Below are 22,828 nucleotides of genomic sequence, written 5' to 3' on the forward strand. Positions count from 1 at the left end.
GGAGCAAGGAGCTGGACCCAAAGCTTGCTTCTAGCTCTAGGATTCAAGGAGATAACTATGTTTAAGGACAGTTATTTTCTAAATTAAGAAACACAAGAGCTCCTTGACTGCTAATCTTCTCAGCTGGAGGAAACCCTGTCTTTCCTGGACTAGAAAGCAGGCAAGAAACAAACCCTCTAAAAAAGGACAGCAGATGTGTCCAGGTCAGCCGCAGGGTGGGGTGCGTACGGCTCTGACTGGCGATTCTCTATTTAAAGCTGCCCATGTCACGATGGAAGATTCAGAGCCCAAGTCCTTCTCCTCGACCCCTGTATTCCATCCCTTCCTGGGGCCCAGTGCCTTTACCCCTGAATGGTGAGCTCATGGTCATGGCTGGGCCTTCCCCATTCTGTTCATTGCTGTATTCCCACCCACAAGCCTAGCTGTTGGCACATCAGGGGTATAAAACATGTTGCATGAATCCCACACTCCCATCATGCCTGCAACGTCCACTGGGACTCTGCCAGCTGCCAGGATTCCTCTAGCTATACTCTAGGTGGTAAGGGCCCCGTGTGAAGCTGGAGACTAGAGTAAAATCAAGAGGCTGGGAAATCACTTCTTAAAACTTATTTTAATATTTTCCCCACCCCCCAAATTGGGAAAAGCCAACAGTCTGGCTGGATTTAATTACAAATTAGTACACATTTTTCTGTCATTGTTTAAAGTAAATCAACATTGTGGCAATGAGGGATTATCCTTGGAAAAAGTGAAACCCATATTAACAAAATATGTCATGGAAGAACTCCACTTAGTGATTTCACTGGTTACTTACAAGTCTAGAAAAGGTCAACATTCTGCATGTTCCCTGGGGCTTATCCATGCAGTGGAAAGAGACCTTGGCCAGACTCAACCAAGCCCAATCAGCTCCAACCAAGCCCTAGACCCAATAAAAGCAAGAAGAGAGGGCATCCCTTCTTCAAAATGAGGGTAGAAAAGGTAGATCACCAAATAAAGTCCTACAGCTTCACTCATAAGAACTTGGGGGAAAGGAGGCAGGAAGTTAGAGGGAAGTCTTAAAGATGCAGCATTCCTTCATCCTTAAAAGAAAGTTAAAAATTAAACACTTCATTGAATGAGATGGGATCATTGAATGAGAGGGAAGAATAGAGGAACAGAACTTAATTATCTTGAGTAAGTTTAAACATGGTCTCAACTTCATCCATCTTTTCACATATACAGACACCATCCTTTCAGTGTTGTGCTCAACCTTTGAGACCCCATGGGTATTCTGATTAGCAGCTTGAAAGTAATGGTTTAAAAAAAAGGTACGATACACACATGTGTATAAATACATATATTGCAATAAAATCGCTTTGGAAAGCTAGGGGCAACAAGGACTCTGGAGCTGACTTCCTTCCCTTCAGAGTTCCACAGGACAATACATCCGTGAACCTCTCTCCAATATGGAACACTCCATCGTCCCTTAAGATCTCCTGACACTGGGGAGAGTGGGGCAGGTCCACAAAACAAACAAAGGTCCTAGAAAATGTGTCACTACTGGCATTTTTCACATGTAAAAGAAATACTAGTCATGAGTCATTTGAGAGCTCTCTACCCTTCCTGACTGCCCTCCCCCCTGCCTAGGGAACTCAGATGCCTGAATACTGCATCTTTAAATATTTCTGGCTGAGCCCTTTTGCCACATATGTCAGTAACATTCCAAGCTGGCTACCACATGTTCAGACTCTGGCCTCCTTCCCCCTGTACTGTCGAGTGCTCTGCTGTTTCAAGGGCACAGTGGGGCCATGCAGCTCCCATTTCAGCTCCATCTTCAGTTGATCATACATCTCAGAAACAACCAAATTTTTAAAAAATTAGTTCCAAGAGAATGTTCATATTTGAAATACCTATTTCCTTTGAGATTATTTTTTAACTTCACTCAATGAATCTATTAAAGTGAGTTAGACAAAGTGTGTGTGTGCACATGCACACACAGACACACACACCAGCACACACCCACAAAATTTAGGGGTTTGGAGGTTGTTTCCTGCCAAAAGATCTAACAGAGGAAAGCTTATGTGCTGATCAAGTTTTAATATCACGGTTAACAAGAAATGTACACCATTTAGCAAGCACACACGAGACTGTGGGTGGGACTCCTGATCCCTGGAGCATCGGGCTCCCCAGCCCATTTTCTGCCTACCTTTGGAACAGTTTCAATAGTTACTACATTCAGAGAATCCAAGAGGACTGCATGGACAGATGAACCTTTATTTAAAAAAATAGCACTTCAAATAAATTAAAAGGGACAACCGTCAAGTGTTCAAATTGTGAAGAAATAGCTGAAAACCTAGAGAGACTCCAAGCTGCAGAGTTCTAGCCTCATTCTTTGTCCAATGGCAAAACCCCACACATCTCAGTACTCCCACTCAATTTTTTCCCTACTGAGATGAGGGAAGCAATTGCAAACAGGAGACCAGACGGAGGAGAAAGCTGCATCTGGCTGGAATGAACATTGCCACGTACTTGCTAATACGGGTTTCACTTTATGACCAAATGTATTCTTTCAAAAATAAAAAAGGGGGGAGGGAAGCTGCATGTTTTTAAAAACTGAAGTTATTTAGGGATAAAACACTAACTCTAGTGCCTTTAACAGGCAAGAGCAACTTTTTTTCCTCCGAAGTCAAACACCATCCCCAGCCGAGCCTTTGTGCTACAAGCTTTTCAGGAGATGTTACCTAAACTTTATTAAAAGAAAAGAACAAGTTTAAATATAGACACTGGACTAGCCCAGTCTTGTATTTTCAAGTCCACATTCTTCATCTGAAGCACTGCATCAGGGACCCCCCCCTGAGTCTGCATGTTTTCAAGTTCACAGTACATGGAACCAGTTTTTCTTTTTAATTTTTTCCTCACTCAGAGCAGCCACACGCAGTGGCCGTTGACGCCGGAACCTTGGGCGGGGCCTTTTCCTACGAAGCCTGGCCAGAGTTGCCCAAGGTTTCTCCTCAATGAGAATCGATGCTGTCATGCTCTATGGATGGGAAAAAAAGCAAGAAAATAAAAGCACCTGGTACAGGTTTCATGAGATCCATTTGGATTCGCTATGTTCCAAACCCGCTGCTGAATGCCATTAGTCCACTTTGTGTGTGTTGAACAGTTTGTGGCTAGGAGTGGGTCTCAATTCGAAGAACTGTTATTGGACGCCCCAGAGGTTGATGCAATAGCAGCTCCAGCAGGGCTACTTGTGGAGACCGACTTTCGGATGTGAGGAAGCAAGTAGGGGTCACAGGCCAACTGCTGGACGTCGATGCGGTCCTCCTTTCGGTAGGCCAAGCATCGTCGAATAAACGCCTGAAAGGAAAGTTTCTTGAAGAAGCCTGAAGCAGATGATCCTGGCACCCCAAGAGGGAACCCAGGAGGTTCTGTAGCAGCTGCCAGGGCCCAGAACAAACGTCTCCTAAAGAGAAGGGGCTTTAGGGCCTTGCCTGGAAACCACTAGGCAGACCCAGGAGAGACGTGCCAGACGCAGCATCTCTCTGTGGCCGCTGGTTCCTTCCCCAGCGAAGGTGCCTGAGCCATTCCCGAGGGGGCACAGGGCATGACCTCTAAAGATCTCTGTCCCCAAAGCACAAAGACCAGCACAAAACTCCCCCTCTCTGCCTCGGCTGATGTGCACGGGCACAGTACAACTTCATAGTTCTGCATCTACAAACCACGGTCTCGTGTGAACTTCCTGAGGAAGTGGAAACTGTAGTTACAAACTATCACCACGTGCAGGGTGAGGAGACCAATACTGACTAACACTGTGGTGTGCCACAGATGGGTAAATGCTTTCTCGGTGTATCTTATTTTTCCCTGAAAGATCAGCAGGCAAATGATCAGGCACTACTACATCTAAGTAGTAAAGGAAAACCTGAACAGGACTTGTCTCCTCAAGAGTACTGCAGACATAAAAACTTACTGATTCGGAATCCTAATTCACTACCAACATGGAGGTTTCCTTTGTGCTAGGTACGAAGAGCTATGTAGCCTCAGTTTCTACAATTTTAAACACAAAGGCCCTTACGTAGATTATCTGTCTTCTCCTATTTCTTAACCAGACAGTTCTATTTAATCACAGCCTTATAACATAATTCTTTTAAATTGAATCAATTTAAAAAAATCTAAAATATTATCATCCAAAGTCCATCCTTTACATTCGGGTGGTAATGATGACTGGATGTAGGTCCATTGATCGTAGCAGATGTACCACTCTGGTGCAGGATGCTGACAGGGGGAAGGCTGTGCATCCGCGGATGGGGTGGCTGCGTCAGCAGGGAGTATATGGCAATGCTTTATGTTCCACTCAGTTTTGCTGTGAATCTAAAACTGCTCTGAAAAGTAAAGTCTATTTTAATATATCTAAAACATAAAATGAACTACTGATTTTCTATTTTTTTCATGTTTAATTAATAAAATTCCTGGTTTTTCAAAAGCAAAGACACCTACACATAGTTGCTTTATTAAAGCATTTGGAAAATAACAAATTAACAGAAATGAACATAAGGATCCTTGGCCTTTAAAAATTAAGCTTTCTGGGCTTCCCTGGTGGCGCAGTGGTTGAGAGTCCGCCTGCCAATGCAGGGGACACGGGTTCGTGCCCTGGTCCGGGAAGATCCCACATGCCGCAGAGCGGCTGGGCCTGTGAGCCATGGCCGCTGAGCCTGCGCGTCTAGAGCCTGTGCTCCGCAACGGGAGAGGCCACAACAGTGAGAGGCCTGCGTACCGCAAAAAAAAAAAAAAAAAAAAAAAATTAAGCTTTCTTAGTGAGATACCTGGAGCTGGAAGGTTTTCTTGGGATGGACACCAATCAAATAAACTCCTTTTGCCTTGAACTTTCCCTCTACACAGCTTCCAGGGCAGGCTTTTGAAACAGTAATCAGATCACAAAGTTGCCCTGATTAAAACCTTCAACTGCCTTCCATCAGTTTACAATCTATCCTGCTGCCTCTCCTACTACTCTCCCCTCTGCTCAGCCTGCTCTGTGGACCTGCTAAGCTCACACTCACATCTGAGCTTTATTCACTTCTCTCTGCTCAGAATATTCTTCTCCCAAATCTATACATGGCTCCCACCTTCACATCAGTCAAGACTGTTCAAAAAAGTCACTTCATCGCTGAGGCCTTCCCCGACCATGGGATCCCCCCTCTCTACTCCCTTACTCCAATTTGCTTTCTTCAAAACATTTATCACCACCTGAAACATATTCATTTTTAGTTATTGTTCGTCTCACCTAGTAAAATGTAAACTCCGTAAGTATAGGGACCTTGTCTGTGCAGTTCACTGCCACACAGTCACAGCTCCTTCCACTACCTAGAACAGTGTCTAGTACTTAATAGGCACCCAATAAATGTTTGTTGTGGGAAGAGAGGGGAAGAAGAAGGTAGGGGTTGGACAAACTACCCAGAGAAATAATAGAGAAAGCAAAGCAGACATTTCTGCTGGCCAATGGATCAAAACTTACCTTTGCTTCGGGTGTTACTACTGGCTTTGGCGGGAACTGCACTTCAGTAGCTTTGAGGATAGTATTTTCTTGTAGAATGTCTTGCTGGGACTGGTTATGGCCAAAAGGCTATCATATAAAAACAAAACAAACAAAGGTATGCCTCTGGTTAAAATTAGAGAGAACACAGACTTCCCAGGTGGCACAGTGGTTAGGAATCTGCCTGCCAATGCAGGGGACACGGGTTTGAGCCCTGGTCCGGGAAGATCCCACAGGCCGCGGAGCAACTAAGCCTGTGCGCCACAACTACTGAGCCTGCGCTCTAGAGCCCGCAAGCCACAACTACTGAGCCCACGTGCCACAACTACTGAAGCCTGCACGCCTAGAGCTTGTGCTCCGCAACAAGAGAAGCCACCGCAATGAAAAGCTCACACACCACAACCAAGAGTAGCCCCCGCTCACCACAACTAGAGAAAAGCCCACATGCAGCAACAAAGACCTGACGCAACCTTAAATTAATTAATTGAGAGAGAGAACACAATTCAAAACCAAAGAGAAAGGAAAGGAGAAGACACATCTCAACAAGAACTGCTAGAATGAACTTTGGAGATGATCTCCTCTAATTCTCTCATTTTATAGATAATGGATGGAAAGGCTCAGAGCTTAAGTAACTTGCTCAAATTCCAACATCTAGGTTAAGGCAGAGCTGGGACCAGAAGCAGCATCTGCTATATCACAACACCTCTGCTAAGCTTTGCTTACAGCAAAGATAAAGAAGATTCAGAGCAAGAACCAGCAACCTCTTTTGCCCTGAGTGATACCTGTGGGCTTAAGTAATATATATGTGTGCCGCTGACAGACCCGAGACACAGATGAAGAAATGGAAAGGAAGTGAAAGAGGAGAGGGGTACCAACAAAGTGGGGAAAAAACAGAGTCGGGGCTACTCAGTGAGTGGCTTCATCTGTGCCACAAATTGCTATCTTCTAATAAACTCCTAAAAAAATAAGTTCACACCTAGTGTCATCTCTACAGTGTTTCTACTGAGATCATGATTCTTTCTAGATACCTCTACTACTATTATCAGCAGCACTTCCACAATATCAGAGTATAAATGATAATTAAACCCTATTAGTTCTGAATAGTTTCCCCACATTAGATAGGTACAATAAAGAAACAAACCCAAGGAGAAGTTAAAGAGGAAGCTGAGATCTGAATTAAGAATTTGGTCTGGAGATTGTAATCAAAATATTAGGAGTCTAAGGGAGTTGTAGAACTCCCAAATGGCTTAAACCCACAGCCCAATGGGGAACGCTAAAACACACAAACACACCGGTAGCAGAAATAAGAATATAAACAGACAACTGGATCCCAATATATACATTTATACAAGATATTATGCTCATAAGGAAAACACAAATGTGACAATTCATTAGATGTAGTTTACCATCTACATTTTTACTTACGCAAATAATATATCACCTTTACCAGAAGTAACAGACAATGAGTACTTTCTGATGTCACCTACCCGGTACAGAAATACAAAGCATGCTTTTATTAATAATAGCTCTAACTAATGGGGTGGTTGGCAATAAGAAGCCTTGCAGATTTTTCAAGTTTCAATTCTTGGGACCCTTAAGAATGGCTCTTGGGAAGACTGTATACTTTAGTAACTATTTTTCCCTGTACATATTATCAGAATCAAAACATAGACTGGATCTGAGAACAGCAAAAAATGCATGTCTTCAACAGCTCCGCAGAATTCATTAGGTGCCCTGGGCCTGAAAATTTCTGCTTATGCATAAAGCTTTTATAATTAAAGTCTGTATTTTCTTCCAACCACAACTTTCAGGATTCCATTCTGTATAACCCAATGATTAACTCCAAGAGAATAATCCACACAATGCCACCGTGTACATGCACCACCTAAGACAGAAGCCACCACATCCAACTGTCTTCATTACCTTCCTTCCATAAAGACACTGGTAGAAGATCACACCCACTGACCAGACGTCGACTTTATTTGAGATCTTTGGTGGTTCTTTCCCAACCACAAAACACTCTGGTGGTAAATACCTGGGACAAAAGGGAAATAAAAATTCTTAGAAAAAAGACTGTATAAATCTAAGACATTTACAAAAAGGCAAAATAAAGACCCTGTTAGAAATAAAAATATCTGAATCTTAACAGTTGAAAAGCCAACTTAGACCCATCTGGATAAAGTAGATGAAAAGACACTCTAACTTAAGGAGGCAGCAATGTCCTATTATAAAGCCTTAAAATACATGTTTCTTACTTACGGACAGAGGTGAATATTGTCCCTAGTTCCTACTTTACCCACCCCAGCCTCCTTTCCCAGTGCTGTGCCTAATACAGGTGTCATTCAACAAGTTTTTAAAAGGAGAGGGAGCACAAAAGAAGTGCACTCCCTTTTATGACAGCTGCAGCAACAAACATTAAAATACAACTAGAAGTGGTGTGATTTCCTTTCAGGCTGGCAGAAGAAGATGTCTCCAAAATAAATTACTCCTTTAAAAGTCCAAATGAATTCAGGACCCAGTACAAATCTCTGAGGGGAGTGGCTATTCTGTCTTCTTAAGGTAGCCTCTTTTGGAAATCTAGACTAAAAATAACTACAATTATAGTCAATGGTGACATTGAAGTTCATATTATGAAAGGATATTTTACATTCCCTACTTTAAGAGTGATCAGGGGCTTATGGGAGACTAACAAATAGTGCATAAAAAGCCAAACAAACTACTAGTTATCAGCCCAACTCAATCCTCATCTGAATTCGTTCCTTCCCCACCCACCCCTGGCCTCTAAAAAGACTAGCTGGACAGCCAACCACACCAAATTGTATGGTGTGGAAGGTAAGTGCCTCTTAGCATTTAGGAAACGAAATAAATATGTTTCTCCTCATTGCCTGGAGTCTTCACCATAGCACAGCTGGAAGGCAGAATTCTGAAGATAACAAATTGATTTCTGCAGATTTCATGCTGGCAAAATCAATTCTGTGAAAAACTATTATAAACCCTGCTGTGCTTCTGGTATAAAAATCTAAATGTATAGCTGGAAGAGAATCACAAGAGTTGAGAGGCAGAAAATGTTCAGATGATGGGCTTTTTTTTTTTTTTTAAAGAATTTTAGTTTCAGGTTGTTCCTTTTTAACAGTCATTTTTAAATGATTAAGACCACTGACCTAGATTATTATTTCACAATGAAAGCTTTTAGCCAAAACACACATTGAAAAGTGAAAATATAGACAGAGAACTCACAAAGGGGGGTGGGGGAGAAAGGCAAAGAAATAAAAATATAGACAAAGAATCTATAAAAAGAACAGCTCTTCCAAATGCCACTAAAACCTCCCTGAACCGTAAGTTTTCATGGTTCTTGATTCTTTAATATACATAACTTAAATATGATCTTGGATAAATAACAAATAGAACCTTGATTCTAAAATGATTTTTTTAATGTACTTATAACTCTTTGGTGGAAGCAGTAGGGAAAAAGTAAGTTCTTGTTTGTGGTGAGGAAGCACAGAGGTTGTTGGACTTCTCCAAATGCAGAGCAATAATTTGGCCAAATAGACACTGTCCCTTAACAGTACAAATCTGGCATATCACTTTCTAGGACTCAGTTTCCCCAACTATAAATGAAGAAATACACTAGTTCTTCACCCAAATAATAAGCATTCTAAGTCCTTATCAAGGACTCTGGGAGGGAGAGTAGAAGACAGTTCTAAGATACTACACTAAATTGTATTTAAAAAACAAACAAAGTTGCATACGCCATCATGATAAAATCCTCATAGAGAAAAATGATTCTCAAGGCCTAGTCTAGGGGTTCCTTATTTAAAAGTAGTATTCCATGTAGAAGAATTCTGGAACAACCAAATGCCGCAAACAATCACTTAAAATCTGTTATGTCCTCCCATTCTATCTATGTGTCTCTGGGACATAATACGAGGATGACATATTGAGGATGGTGATTATAAACACCAATATGGAGACTTTTTAAACCTTCATAGAAACCCATAATATTAATTTTCTCAGTAGCTCCCTCTCTACTTTACTCTTTATTATGAAAAAAAAAATCTTCAAATATGATCTAAAGTAGAAAGAATCGTAAACATCATCCAGCTTCAATAATTGTCAAGATGTGGCAAATCTTTGCTCTTATACACCCCTCTCCACCTCCCCCAAACAGATTACTTTGAAGCAAATCCCAAACATTATATATTTTTATTTAAATTCCAACCACTGAATTTTATAGCTTAGCAAATACAGCAATAGGCAGCAATGAGATAATTAATTTAAACATGAAAAATCTTTACCTTTAAAAAAGAACAATCTATCAAATGAAAAGCTAAAATCCAAGTTCTGGTGAATTTATATAGCAGAGGTATAGACCTGCTTCCAGAATTTCCAACAACAGATATTTTTGTATCATTTACTGACAGGAACCCACAACCACCACCAAGTGAATAAACACTGTAAATGTAGCTTCTATTTTAAACCTAGAATCTCAAAGTTTTAATTTAGGGACTGATTTTCACTATAGGTACCATCTCCACAAACAATACGGAGCAAGGGAAAGTTGAAATTTTGTGTACATGGTGTTTCTAGCAGGATATGATTGAGTCTTTCTTTAATATGATGGGAGTGGTAAGACCAGGACTGACGTCCCCCTCTTCTCTGTCTGTTTCAGATCAACAACCTCATTCCGAGAGAGTCACTAATCTCCTAAGGGCCAGGGCCCTTCAGTCTCAAACATAAGTGACTTGGCCAACTGACCCTGGGGTTTAACAGTATGTATTCCCCCTCCCTTAGTGCTACTGGAGGCTTTCCCATGTTCAGAATTACACATTGCAATGTATGGCTTTGTGTCACCGCCGCAGACGTGAAAAGAAAGCTCTGGTAACATGCCTTTACAATCACAAAGCCAAATGCCTGAGCTGCAGGTATCTTTTATGGTTCTCACTGTCAAAAGTAATACTTGGCAGAGTAGGATAGGGCATAGAACAGGCAGGCAGAGCTAGCTGGGGTGGGGTGGCTGGGGAGTAGATGAGTGACAACAGACGGGAAGAAATGTGGCTCAAAACCTTTTAGAACGTGGCTGCCAGAAATGGACAAATTTCTTGGTAAACCATGCTTGTGTTCTCCTGTTTAGATTTCAAGGGATGCTATGGTTATTTTACGTCCTAATCTTCATCACTCCTTAGTTCTTGAGAGTCCACCATCCTCAGGCAACTCTAAAAACAAATCCCTCATCCCATTAACTCATGAAGAGAGAGACCTGCATTTGAAATTCTGAAAAGAATTTAAGGCCATTCTTTACATACGCATGAGCAGCCTCATCCTCTATCTACTCAGTAGGGGCAAACCTACGGAGGAAACAAACAACTCAAACACGTGGCCCCACATAATCTCTTTCTCAATGGTTTTTCAAGAACAGAAAGAAAAATTAAGACAAATTCATGTAAATACAAAGAGTCAAACTGTTGAAAAGACAGTAAATATTTGGAGAGGAAAGTCTACTATGGTATACAGCATTTTTGCCTAAGCAGACAGGATGTAGTTTAATTAATAATTACCAACACTTCAGTATAGCACAGCCACATCTCCATCAGCCAACTTGACAAATCTCCCAGGTACCTACCAGTAAGTACCAGCACCTTGTGATGTTAGCTCCATGCCATCCACTGAATTGTAGCTATCATCATCCATGATCTTGGAAAGACCAAAATCTGTGATTTTTATCTCTCCACATGCTGTACCATTTACTAAAAGAATATTACCTAAAAAGATAAAAGCTTCATGAATAAAAAACTTACTAATTAAAATAAACCAAGGTAATAACAGGCAAGAAGAGGACAACTGAACTGAAACTCTTACATATAACAGCAAACATTTAAATCTCTGGAATAAAACGATCTGGACTCTGGATGCTAGGGGAGAGTTGTAAGCGTCTGGTGGCAAATTTCTCTTTTCCAAGAATCACCTGCTTAATATGCCAAAACCACCACTATGAGCAGTGGAAAAAAATAATTAACTGGCCAAAGTAAAGTATCACTTCTACGGTTGGTCAAAAATAGTGGGAAAGTTACATCCGAACTTTCAGTAAGGATCTCTTAACCACCCTGTTTAGGACAGTAGTTTCGGAGTGGGGGGCGGGGGGAATCAAAGAAAACATACAAGGGAATCTAAGCTAGTACCACAGTGCCACCTACAGCTCCTGGGGCAGGAAAATGTAATGGATTCAGTGACAGAAAACCCAATCACACAATAGCCATCTTTTTAAAAAATCACTTCATTGTGATGAATTTTTTAGTCATTTGAATTATACTAGAAAATTAAAGAATAGTGAATAGTGAGATTTAACATGTAGCTATCAGAAGAGGAAAGCAAAGTTAACAACCGTGCCCACCAGGAGGTAAATGGGAATCTTCCCAACACCTAAGCTCAGCTGGTTAGAGCTGTCTACAGACAACACAGGCAGACTTCTAAGCAACAGCTCAAAATGACAACAGACAGAAGTACGAAGTCTAATTGCTCTCTACTCGACTGGCGACTATCAAAGTTAGATAGTAACCATGAGAAAAGATGGAAAATTCCACTCGGAATTTAATGAAATGGGAGGCGTATGTGTAAAATAATTTGTTAATGTGGGGGGCACTTATCAGAGAGACTTGGAGTAGAGGAACTGCTATGCAGTGTGAGTAATGGGAAAAAAACAAAACTGAGCTTGCCAGAGCAGTTCTTTCTTAATCGGACTGACATCATGAACTGCCCTGGCTCTAAGACAAGGGCATTGTTTCTCCAGAGCATTTAATACAACCCACCCTCCTAATAAACCCAGTGCTGTGTGGCCGGGACTCTCTTATTCCCACTACCCAGGCAATTTAAAGTCAGATGTTATTAGGCCTTCTTGGTCCCCGGCCAAGTCCCCTAACTTTATAAAGTTAAAAATCACTTATAAGACCAAAGAAATACTACCAATACTGTCTCCTAAAAATTAGACATACCTGGTTTGAGGTCATAGTGTATGATGGGAGGTTTTATTTCATTTAAGTACTTTAAAGCATTCACAATCTGCATGATAATGGATCGGGCCTCTTTCTCCGACATTAATTTGTGCTGTTTCAGGTAGAAGTCCAGATCATTTCCCTCACAGTATTCCAATACTGTACAAAACCTAAACATAAATAAACCAACATTTGACCGTGGGGTAAGAGCAAGCAGATTAAGTCTAAACCAGCCCAACTGAAAACGTCAGGTCATTAGCTTCTCACTTCTTTCTTCTTTGCTCCTTAAAATATTCTTCTATTCTTTATTCAGTATTAGCTAACTGAGTGGTTTACTGGAAGAAAACTGCTTACTCTTTTGGTGAAGAGCGTCTGCACCCTTCCTGCTGGAACCTGCTGTGCTAAAGTTCACCCAGGGCATACCTCTCCTTGAATCAAGACTATAACAATACTGACAGGAACCGTAATGTATTTAAGCTAGATACCTCTTTTACTATCTACACAATGCTCCATTTCTAAACAAGCACCTTATGATCAAATACACAATTGTCACTGCAAACATTTTATATGACCTCAAGTGCTGACAGTGAGGAAGAATCTAGGGTTTGCCTAGGTCCCAAGGGCTGGTTGCATACTACCTCTCCTGCCAGATTGACACATACTATGATTTCTCTTTGCTAAACACACAAGGTATAAAAGAGCTTTTTAAAGTACAGTATTGATGGTTCTAACAAATGTATTATTACACAGTATGAGTTTTTTTCTTTCACTTGTATCAGTATAGCATACAGACCCCAATTTTTTTTTAACATCTTTATTGGAGTATAATTGCTTTACAATGGTGCGTTAGTTTCTGCTTTATAACAAAGTGAATCAGCTATACATATACATATATCCCCATATCTCCTCCCTCTTGCGTCTCCCTCCCACCCTCCCTCCCTATCCCACCCCTCTCGGTGGTCACAAAGCACCGAGCTGATCTCCCTGTGCTATGCGGCTGCTTCCCACTAGCTATCTATTTTACATTTGGTAGTGTATATATGTCCATGCCACTCTCTCACTTTGTCCCAGCTTACCCTTCCCCCTCCCTGTGTCCTCAAGTCCATTCTCTACGTCTGCGTCTTTATTCCTGTCCTGCCCCTAGGTTCTTCGGAACCATATATATTTTTTTTAGATTCCATATATATATGTTAGCATACGGCATTTATTTTTCTCTTTCTGACTTACTTCACTCTGTATGACAGTCTCTAGGTCCATCCACCTCACTACAAATAACTCACTTTTGTTTCTTTTTATGGCTGAGTAATATTCCATTGTATATATATCATACAGACCCAAATTTAAAACTACATACCATTCGTGCCACTAAGGGTCATGTGTCTATCTTCCAAGGCAGTTATAAGCTAAAGGAAGGCTTCCTGAGAGATGAATACCTTTTAAACTATTCTAAGCTGTGACAATATGGGTAAATCACTCAGGGTCTAGCTGGGAAATAAAAACCAGTATTTATAACAGAGGGGCTTTAATTCAGGGAACTAATCCCAGAAATGACGGAAGAGCTGAGAAGACAAAGTGAGCACCCCAGAAATCATCTAGAGCAGGAAGGCATTAGCACCCTAAGGCCAGAGGGCCAAAGGGAGGAGGGTGGTGCAACCAGAACCAGACTTACCAAGGGAAACTGCAACCACAGCTGGGCGGAGGGGTCTCCACCCACCACCACCTATCTCCCCATTGGCTGAACCCCACTGAATAACAACTGACAAAGGAGCCTGGTAAACATACCCTGCAAGGTCCAACTCAGCTAAGATTAAAGAGGCGCAGGACTAGCACTATGGGGCTCTGGGCAGTTTGAGGCCTTCACAAAGCACAGCAACAAAATGCGGACACACACAGTCCTGTGGGATCCCCAAACTGAACAACAGCTCATGCTTCTTATGAAACATAGCATGTCCTAGCATGCTAGCACCCTATCTGAGAAAATATGCCTAAAATTTATAGATTCTCTGATCTGATATGCTGAAATCTGAGGCAAAGACTCTCATGCTTAGTGAATTTATTCTGGACCCAATGCAAGCTGAAAATAAAATCTCACTTTTAATACCCAAACAACTCTCAGAAGACTTTCTAAAACAATGGTCTGACTTACTTTTGATAAAAATTCACCATACACACAACAGGAAGAACAAAGTAAACAACTTAACAATAGCATAGAATCAACTCAATTTCTCAGATTAGTTAAAAGTGTGTATACAATTCAAAACAGCAGATAATCCGAGTCATTATATTTATTTTTGAAACGGTTTTTGTACTTACATTTGGGGGTGCGTGTGTGTGTGTGTGTGTGTGTCCTTCCTAGTATTCAAGGAACTTACTGAAAGCAAAACAGTAAGCCACCCTGTGGAAACCTGCTCTCTAACTACAGTGGGGTTTTCTGAACCCCACTCCATGCTACACACATGGCTGTGCTGGGTGCACCCGACTGGAAAGGGGAAATCCCTGAGTGGATGTTTCCAAAGGGAATTATGGTCTCCCTTTGGGGCCACTTCTAAATGTCGGCCGGCTCTCTGTGCAGCAACCTCTGAGACAGTTGCTGTCTGGAACAGGCTGAACAGCCTGAGAGGTGGAGGGAAACACTTGTGGGCCAGACCTAGGTATGTTCTCCTGATTCATTTCAGACTCCAACAGAGAAAATGTCTCCAAATGCTGAAATATTTCTAAACTCCTGGATAAACCGAGAGGTCTAGAGCTTACCTATACCAAGTAATGAAATACAACAATGCCTACGGTTATTAAAGATCTCAGACAAGTCACTTAACTTCCCTGGTCCTCAAATCTCCACCTACAAAGTGAGAGGGCTGGACCGAAATCCCTATAAGCCTCTGAACCAACTTATATTTCAGGATGCAGCACTGGGCTACGCCACATTCATTCTCATTGTGCAATAAAGGCACACCGCTGGCACTCCTTTAAGAGGCCCATCAGTGCTCATCAGGATGGGGCAGAGACTCTCCTGACTGCTGCTTCTCGGTGGTATGCTGGCACCAATTTGTGCCAGTTTCTGAGAGCTGATAAATTTTCAGGACTTTCGTGAGCTGGCTTTTAAGCCACTGGTAGGATGAATGGATAAACAAAAGGTAGTGTATCCATACAATGGAATATATCCAGTCATAAAAAGGAAGTACTGATACATGACACAAGAAGAACCTTGAAAAAACACCATGCTAAGTGAAAGAAGCCAGTCACAGAAGTTCACATACTATATGATCCATTCATATGAAAGTCCAGAATAGCAAATCTACAGGTACAAAAAGTAGATTAGCGGCTGCTTACGGCAGGGAGTGGGGCTGGAAGAATAGGGGGACGATAGCATAAGGTTCAGGGTTTCTTTCTGAGGTGGTGAAAATGTTCTAAAATTGACTAGGGTGATGGCTGCAACGTACATATCTGTGAATACACTAAAAACCACTGAACTGTATACTTTTAAATGGGTGAACTGTATGTATGTAAACATGTATCGATAAAGCTGCTTTTTTTTTTAATTGGACATGTTCAGAATATTTATACCACAGAAATTGGCAAACAGTACAAATCAGCCCTATGCCTCTCCCCACCAAGCTGGTTGTTAAACATTTACCAGCACACAACAGCACACACCCTGTGGCCAAGAGACGTCTTGCTGGCCCAAATCTGAATTCAAATATGATCATTTGCCCATAAGTATATTTGGTCCCCTCAGAGAGCATTTCCTGGACCCAGATTTAAACTCTATTCCATGAGTAGTCAACACACTGCAAGAAAATATTATCTGCTAAGCTAAAATGGCATAGCACTTACGAGTCAGTGTCCAGTGAAAAGTAATCATACAGTTTAACTATTCTGGGATGATCCAGTTCTTTGTGAATCCGGTACTCCCTACATGCATGCCTGTAAACAAAATGGAAAATTAACATTTTGCATTTTGGCCTGTCTCTTAGAGCTCTTCCAGGATACTCCTAATTTATTCTCTCACTTCTCCATTGTTCCCGAACATTCATTCCATTCAGGTCCATCTAGTCCCCTGATCTTTCTTCATCTTATTTTCTCTACCAGTATCTACCAAGCTGTTGAGAAAATAGTAGGTGCTAACCTTTTATCCCTTTCGAGTTCATTCTATGGTAATCTCTTTTATATTTATACCCAAATATCAGAACTTTAAAAATTATAAAGACAGCATTCTTTTCTTTCCTCTAAAGCTGATATTTTCTATCTATAAATGTTACATATCCTGGGGTTACATCAAGGGGATCAATGTTAGCATGTAAATTCACTGGGTAAAAGGATTACCTGTTAGAAAAGGCAATTAGCAGTGCTTTGTATTTGTTTGTTTTTAAATCCTACTCCTTACAAAAAGAAATTTAAAAGACTATCAGCTTTACTTTCTTTTAAGAAAATGTTAATTTGATCAAAAGTTTGAAATTATGGAAACCCCAGTTTTCTTATAACAAGAATATATATATATATATATGTATGTATGTATGTATTAACATCTTTCTTCTTTAGTACTTTTCCAATTTAAAATTATTTAGTAAGATTAGGAACAAAAATGTACGATATAATCTGGCAAATTCATATACTGAATTTTAAAAGAGTAACATTTAGTTCTCACTTACAAAGAGAGTAATAGGATATTATTATATTTTAAGTAATCTAGCACCATTTAGTTTGGGGCATTTTGTTGTAAGACAAGAGTCAGAAAAGGGAAACTTTCCATAGTATGATTAAAAAAAAAGTGTGTTATTTTCTGAAATGTACTCTAGCATATCAAAAATACACAGAAAGTACTCAACCAAAGAAAAGCTGAGGAACGACTAGGGGAAGAGGGAGGGGAAGGATAGGAATCTAAAAGTAATTAAATATTCTTCCCCAATGGAAATTTGTCTGACTAGGCTTATTTTTCAAGTGGCCATTTTTGGCAGTTTTTGCTTCTTCTGATGCTTAATTTCATCAGCATCTTTATGTCTTTCTGAAAAGAAAAAACTTTCCAGCACTGAGGCAGAGCAGCGTTAGAACACAGGAGGCACTGGGATCAAGAAACCAGGCTTTGAGTCTGAGCTCCATGATGCCCCCTCTCCGGCCTTGTGGGCCTGCACCATCACGGCAGTGGACTGGAAGTTTTAAAGGGAGCTCCCTAGATTTGGATGCCTCCAAAGAGAAGCTAAGCAAACGTAGCTTTGACCCAACCCCCCATCCCACCAAAGCAGCTCCACACTGTCCTTTTTCACATATCAAGATTCCACGGGTAGTGCAGTGATTAAGAATCCGCCTGCCAATGCAGGGGACACAGGTTCAAGCCCTGGTCCAGGAGGATCCCACATGCCGTGGAGCAACTAAACCCATGCGCCCACAACTACTGAGTCTGTGCTCTAGAGCCCACGTGCTGCAACTACCGAAGCCTGGGTGCCTAGTGCCCATGCTCCCCAACAAGAGAAGCCACCACAATGAGAAGCCCACACACCACAACGAAGAGCAGCCCCTGCTCGCTGCAACTAGAGAAAGCCCGTGCACAGCAACGAAGACCCAACGCAGCCTAAATAAATAAATAGACAAACTATATATATATATATTTATATATATATTCCACAGGACAGTCCAGTGCATAAGACTCCATGCTTCCAATGCAGGGGGCACAGGTGTGATCCCTGGTTGGGGAATTAAGATCTCACATGCCACACAGTGCAGCCAAAAAAAAAGATTCCATGTAATATTTCATTTGGTAAAATAAAGGTGATGCTGTTTCTAAAAAAAGAAAACAAATTTAGAAACCTATGGTCTAAACAGATTACCATTAAGTCATTTCTTACTCTCACACACTATAAATCTATAGTCCTCTGCCCTTTTAACTTTTTGATTTTTGTGCTTTTCAAAGTAAAGACCAATTTCTCCATCGTGGTATAAAAAATAGAGGAAAATAAAGGAGGCAAAAATTATGAATCAAAGAAAGTGGCAAAGTTCTCGCCAACTAAGAAAACTTTCTGTGTGTCACTGAAAGCACTCCCTCAACGTCACGTCAGGCTCTAAGGCCATTCCTTACGGTTCAGCAGGCAAGGCAGAGGCTCTGCCATGTCCTTTTTATGTTCAACTTTCAACTAAGCATCCAAGGGACTAATGTACTATAAATACAGAAACTTAAATAGAAGGCTGGAAATAACGTATCCACTAAAGTGTTAGTCTTTTTTCTTTTTTTAAGTGTTAGTCTTTTACTCTAAGTGGATCTATATTTAGACTTTCAATAATTTTATCCTAGAAAATTAGAAAAGAGTATCATACAAGAGTATACTAACTACTTTGGACTTCCCTGGTGGTGCAGTGGTTGAGAATCCGCCTGCCAATGCAGGGGACACGGGTTTGAGCCCTGGTCCGGGAAGATCCCACATGCCGCGGAGCAACTAAGCCCCTGAGCCACAACTACTGAGCCTGCGCTCTAGAGGCCGCAAGCCACAACTACTGAAGCCTGCGCGCCTAGACCCCACACTCCCCCACAAGAGAAGCCACTGCAATGAGAAGCCTGCACACTGCAACAGAGTAGCCCCTGCTCGCCGCAACTAGAGAAAGCCTGCGCGTAGCAACGCAGCCCCCCCCCCACAAAAAAGAGTATACTAACTACTTCAGATACAATTATTTCTGTGGATAGCTTTATATGAAGTTTTTCCTACCATAAAGTTCTTAATATGCTATTTTGGGGAGTTAAAGAAATCGAGTAATACCTATTAATGCTTTAATAATGCAAAAGTAAAACAATCAGTTTACTTTGTGTTTGTGGGGAGAGGAGAGGAAAGGGGGTATAGAACAGAACTCAAAAATAAACAATAGAACAACCTTCTATTTTCTTTGAATTTTTCCTTCTTTTTTACCCAAATAAATGTTCTGATTCCAGATGGGGCTTGGAAGTCATCCCCACAAAGCGAAAAGCAATCAAAAGACCTTACTATGGAGGGTAACAGTAGCATTTTCGTATTTCATAATGTTACCACAACACTGAAGTGTACTACTTTTCAGTTTAACACTGAAGTTTTGAAGCACTCTCTAAAATCTGTTTGGTGCCTGATATAAGCCTCCTTAATTTAAGTTCAAGGGAGTTAATAACATTTTGCTAATTCACTATTATTTGTAGCCTGAAATTCATCAGTATGATTTCATATCAGTTAGCAAGCAAAATCTTTCAAAGAAAGGTGGAAGTGCTTTAAGAATTTCCCCTCAAGGATGAAGAGGTCACAACAACTTTGCACACCCCCTCCCCAGTGTGTCTGTCAACTGGGAAACAGCTCCTGCCCAGATGGCTCCACAGAAGGTGCTCAGGAGTCAGGACTCCCGCCTTGGTGAGGAAACAAAGAATAGGAGGGCACCACTGCGAACCACAGCTGAACCGGTACAGAACTCAGAAAAACGAGACTGTCCCCTTCACTTGCTCTGTGACTCCATCTGGTAGACAAATGTGAAAAGAGAACCAATCTACACCCGTCAGGACTCAAAACAGCTTGCCAAATGTGTCAAGGAGGTGCATGGTCCTGACTTCAACCCCTCACTGCTTCAAAAGGCTACAGTGGGGGCTTCCCTGGTGGCGCAGTGGTTGAGGGTCTGCCTGCCGATACAGGGGACACGGGTTCGTGCCCTGGTCCGGGAAGATCCCACATGCCGCGGAGCGGCTGGCCCCGTGAGCCATGGCCGCTGAGCCTGCGCGTCCGGAGCCTGTGCTCCCCAACGGGAGAGGCCACAACAGGGAGGGGCCAGCGTACCGCAAAAAAAAAAAAAAAAAAAAAAAAAGGCTACAGTGAGCACAACCCCACCTGCAGTCACTACAGTATTCGACACCAGTGTTCTCTTTAAGATCAGCCTGAAAGCTGGATACTGAGACTAGGTAAAATCTGTATAAGTCTCTGCACAGGAACTACTTCCTCAAGGTTGACCAAGGTTGTCCCCTCGTAGAGTCAGCTGGTTTGGAACGGGCAGTGCACACAAGCTGCGGCACAGGCTCCGAGGATAGCTGAAGGGTATTTTGAAAGAGATGCAGGAACTGTTCCTATACCCTTAGGTACTCTGAGTCTCAATATAATAAGGACATTTCTCACCGTTTTTCTAACTGGTCAGAATAACATGTGGTTTCCTTCTCTCAAGTGCTCCCTGGCATTCGCTGCCGCGTGCTATTCGTCCCTGCATGTCAAATGCCTGGAATGTACTTATAATAATGTAACTGCTCCTCAGAAGCATCTGGACTGCAGCTGCCTCTCACATAAGGGACGCATGAGGGGTGCCATGCACAGAGCACACATCATCCACTTTCCTACCTCTGCTAAGCCCCACTTCTCTTAATGCCACAGGAACCTTCTCTCCCCGAGTGCTGAGCACCACTGCCAATCTGCATGGAACAGCAAGAGTTCCCAGGTCCCGGATGAACAGTAGGTATAGAGCAGGAGTTGCCTTGCTCCATGCCTGAAGAATGGGTTGATGATGTAGAAATGTTTTATTTTTCCACTAAGACTTAGAAGCTAACTAAAAGTTGGCTAAAGTCCACTGCCTTTTTCCCTCCAAAGTAGTATTTATAGGAAAAAAAAAACAAAACTGCTTTTATAGAAAGGAGGTAGACTGCTTTACATCAAAAGGGGCTGTTTCCTCCTTTCAGGGGTAGGACATGTCTAATGTAGTATTTGTACCTACAACAAGGAAACAATATTAAACCCAGTGGGGATCCTAACAGCAAATTAAGTCTGCATGGCCTCCAAAGCAAGTGAACCATGAACTCCAATGTTCTGAAGCTCAGAGGAGAGACAGGCAAGGCCTGACATCAGTGGAACAAAGACATTCACACCCGCTCATGTGATAACTATTCATTCTAGAGAGCCACCCTCTCACCCCGTACCCCAGGCACAGATGGGGGCCACTGTGAGTGGCATTCTGAAGAGGGGAAAGCACAGCGAGCTGGACGCTGAAGACCAAGAACTCTGAGATGGGCAAACTATGATGGGGAAGGTGAGCTCAGCACTGAGGGCCTGAACAAGTCAAACAAGTACCACCGAGGCACACCAGGCGCCCCACATTGTCTCCTTTACGACGAGGTGACTGAAGCAGCAGACAAAGCCCCACCCGGAGCTCCCCAGGGTCCCCAGACCACTGAAGAACACTCTCACATCTGGTTTCTACAGACAAGCAACAATAATTTCTGAGGCTTTACTTGTTTATTATAGCTAATTTTAGATGCTCAATGGAAGGGGATGGTTAAACCCACTGGCTTTGGATTAAGGGAAGTCTAGATTTAAATACCAGCTCAGCCATTTCTTAACTGTTACTCAAATTCTTTAAGTATCAGTTTCCTTAGCAGTAAGATGGAAAATTTATTCACTCTCCTAGGACAGTTATGAGGATTAAATGAAACAACAACAACAATGCATGTAAAGCTCTTAACACAGTGCTCAAACTACAGCTATTATTACTAAATTTTGAAAAATCAGACACTCTAATATCACTTACTTGTGGTAATTCTCCTTTTTCTCATCTCTCCAGTTTTTATTTAACTGGTGAATTTTCACAGCTACATATCTTTGTTCTGTTAGATCAAATGCCTATAAAGAAAAGGAATAAATTATATTCTGGATAATGCTAACGAGAATTACAGGCAACTGACTTGAAGCTTCTGTTTAACAGACCAACATACTCAAAGTCCAAAATGCATTATTAAACAACAACAACAGCGGACAACACAACATACACTTGTTTCAGAGTTGCAATCATCTTTCTTGAAACTTGTGATCAGATAATTTAGAAGTCTCCAGACGCACTGGCACCAAAGGGTTCAGAAAATAAAACCAAGCATACACCACAAACAGAAAGACAGCCCATGCCTTAACAGTCACTTCTAAACAATTCTCTTTCTGGACATCACCTACCTTATTTGGGACCTTTCTTCCCTAAGCTGGCTCTCATCCCTCAGCTGACACTGGGACCTGACATTCTTCAACAGTAAGTCCTGCCACTTTTTTTTTTTTTTTTTAAGATTTTTTAATAGGCTTTATTTTTAGAGCAGTTTTAGGTTCAGAGGTCCTGCCACTTTTGAAATGCTAGGGACATAGACTATCTGCCTCCTTGAGAAAGAAACCCCCAGGATACACCTCTTTGCTAAATTTACTTAATCCCACCCCTATATACTGGATAAATAAAAAGCAATTTTGGATCGCAACAATGTCTGAAGTTAGTCACACCAAATCGCTTCTCCAGCACTGTCCAAAGAAAGGGACATACTTTCCCCAAAGACCACCACTGCTGGCAAGTTCCACATCAGCTAGGTAGTGCTATATTATGGGGTGAAAAA

General features: G+C 41.7%; 1 protein-coding gene across 6 annotated transcripts in view; it reads right to left on the reverse strand.

Moving 5' to 3' along the window:
• Positions 1-598: 598 nt before the first annotated feature.
• The window catches only part of TLK2 (tousled like kinase 2), a 102,276-nt gene continuing 80,046 nt past the window's right edge, over positions 599-22,828 (reverse strand). For all 6 annotated transcript variants that reach the window (XM_060290522.2, XM_060290523.2, XM_030843289.3 and 3 more), the window contains 7 exons: positions 21,991-22,082; positions 16,324-16,413; positions 12,490-12,659; positions 11,124-11,262; positions 7,427-7,538; positions 5,486-5,593; positions 599-3,333 (listed from right to left, as the gene is read on the reverse strand). In XM_060290522.2, the coding sequence (XP_060146505.1) occupies positions 3,160-3,333; positions 5,486-5,593; positions 7,427-7,538; positions 11,124-11,262; positions 12,490-12,659; positions 16,324-16,413; positions 21,991-22,082 (885 nt within the window). In that variant the 3' untranslated portion in view covers positions 599-3,159. The remainder of the gene's footprint in view (positions 3,334-5,485; positions 5,594-7,426; positions 7,539-11,123; positions 11,263-12,489; positions 12,660-16,323; positions 16,414-21,990; positions 22,083-22,828) is intronic.

Source organism: Globicephala melas, chromosome 20 (genome assembly GCF_963455315.2).
Source record: "Globicephala melas chromosome 20, mGloMel1.2, whole genome shotgun sequence".
Classification (NCBI taxonomy): domain Eukaryota; kingdom Metazoa; phylum Chordata; class Mammalia; order Artiodactyla; family Delphinidae; genus Globicephala; species Globicephala melas.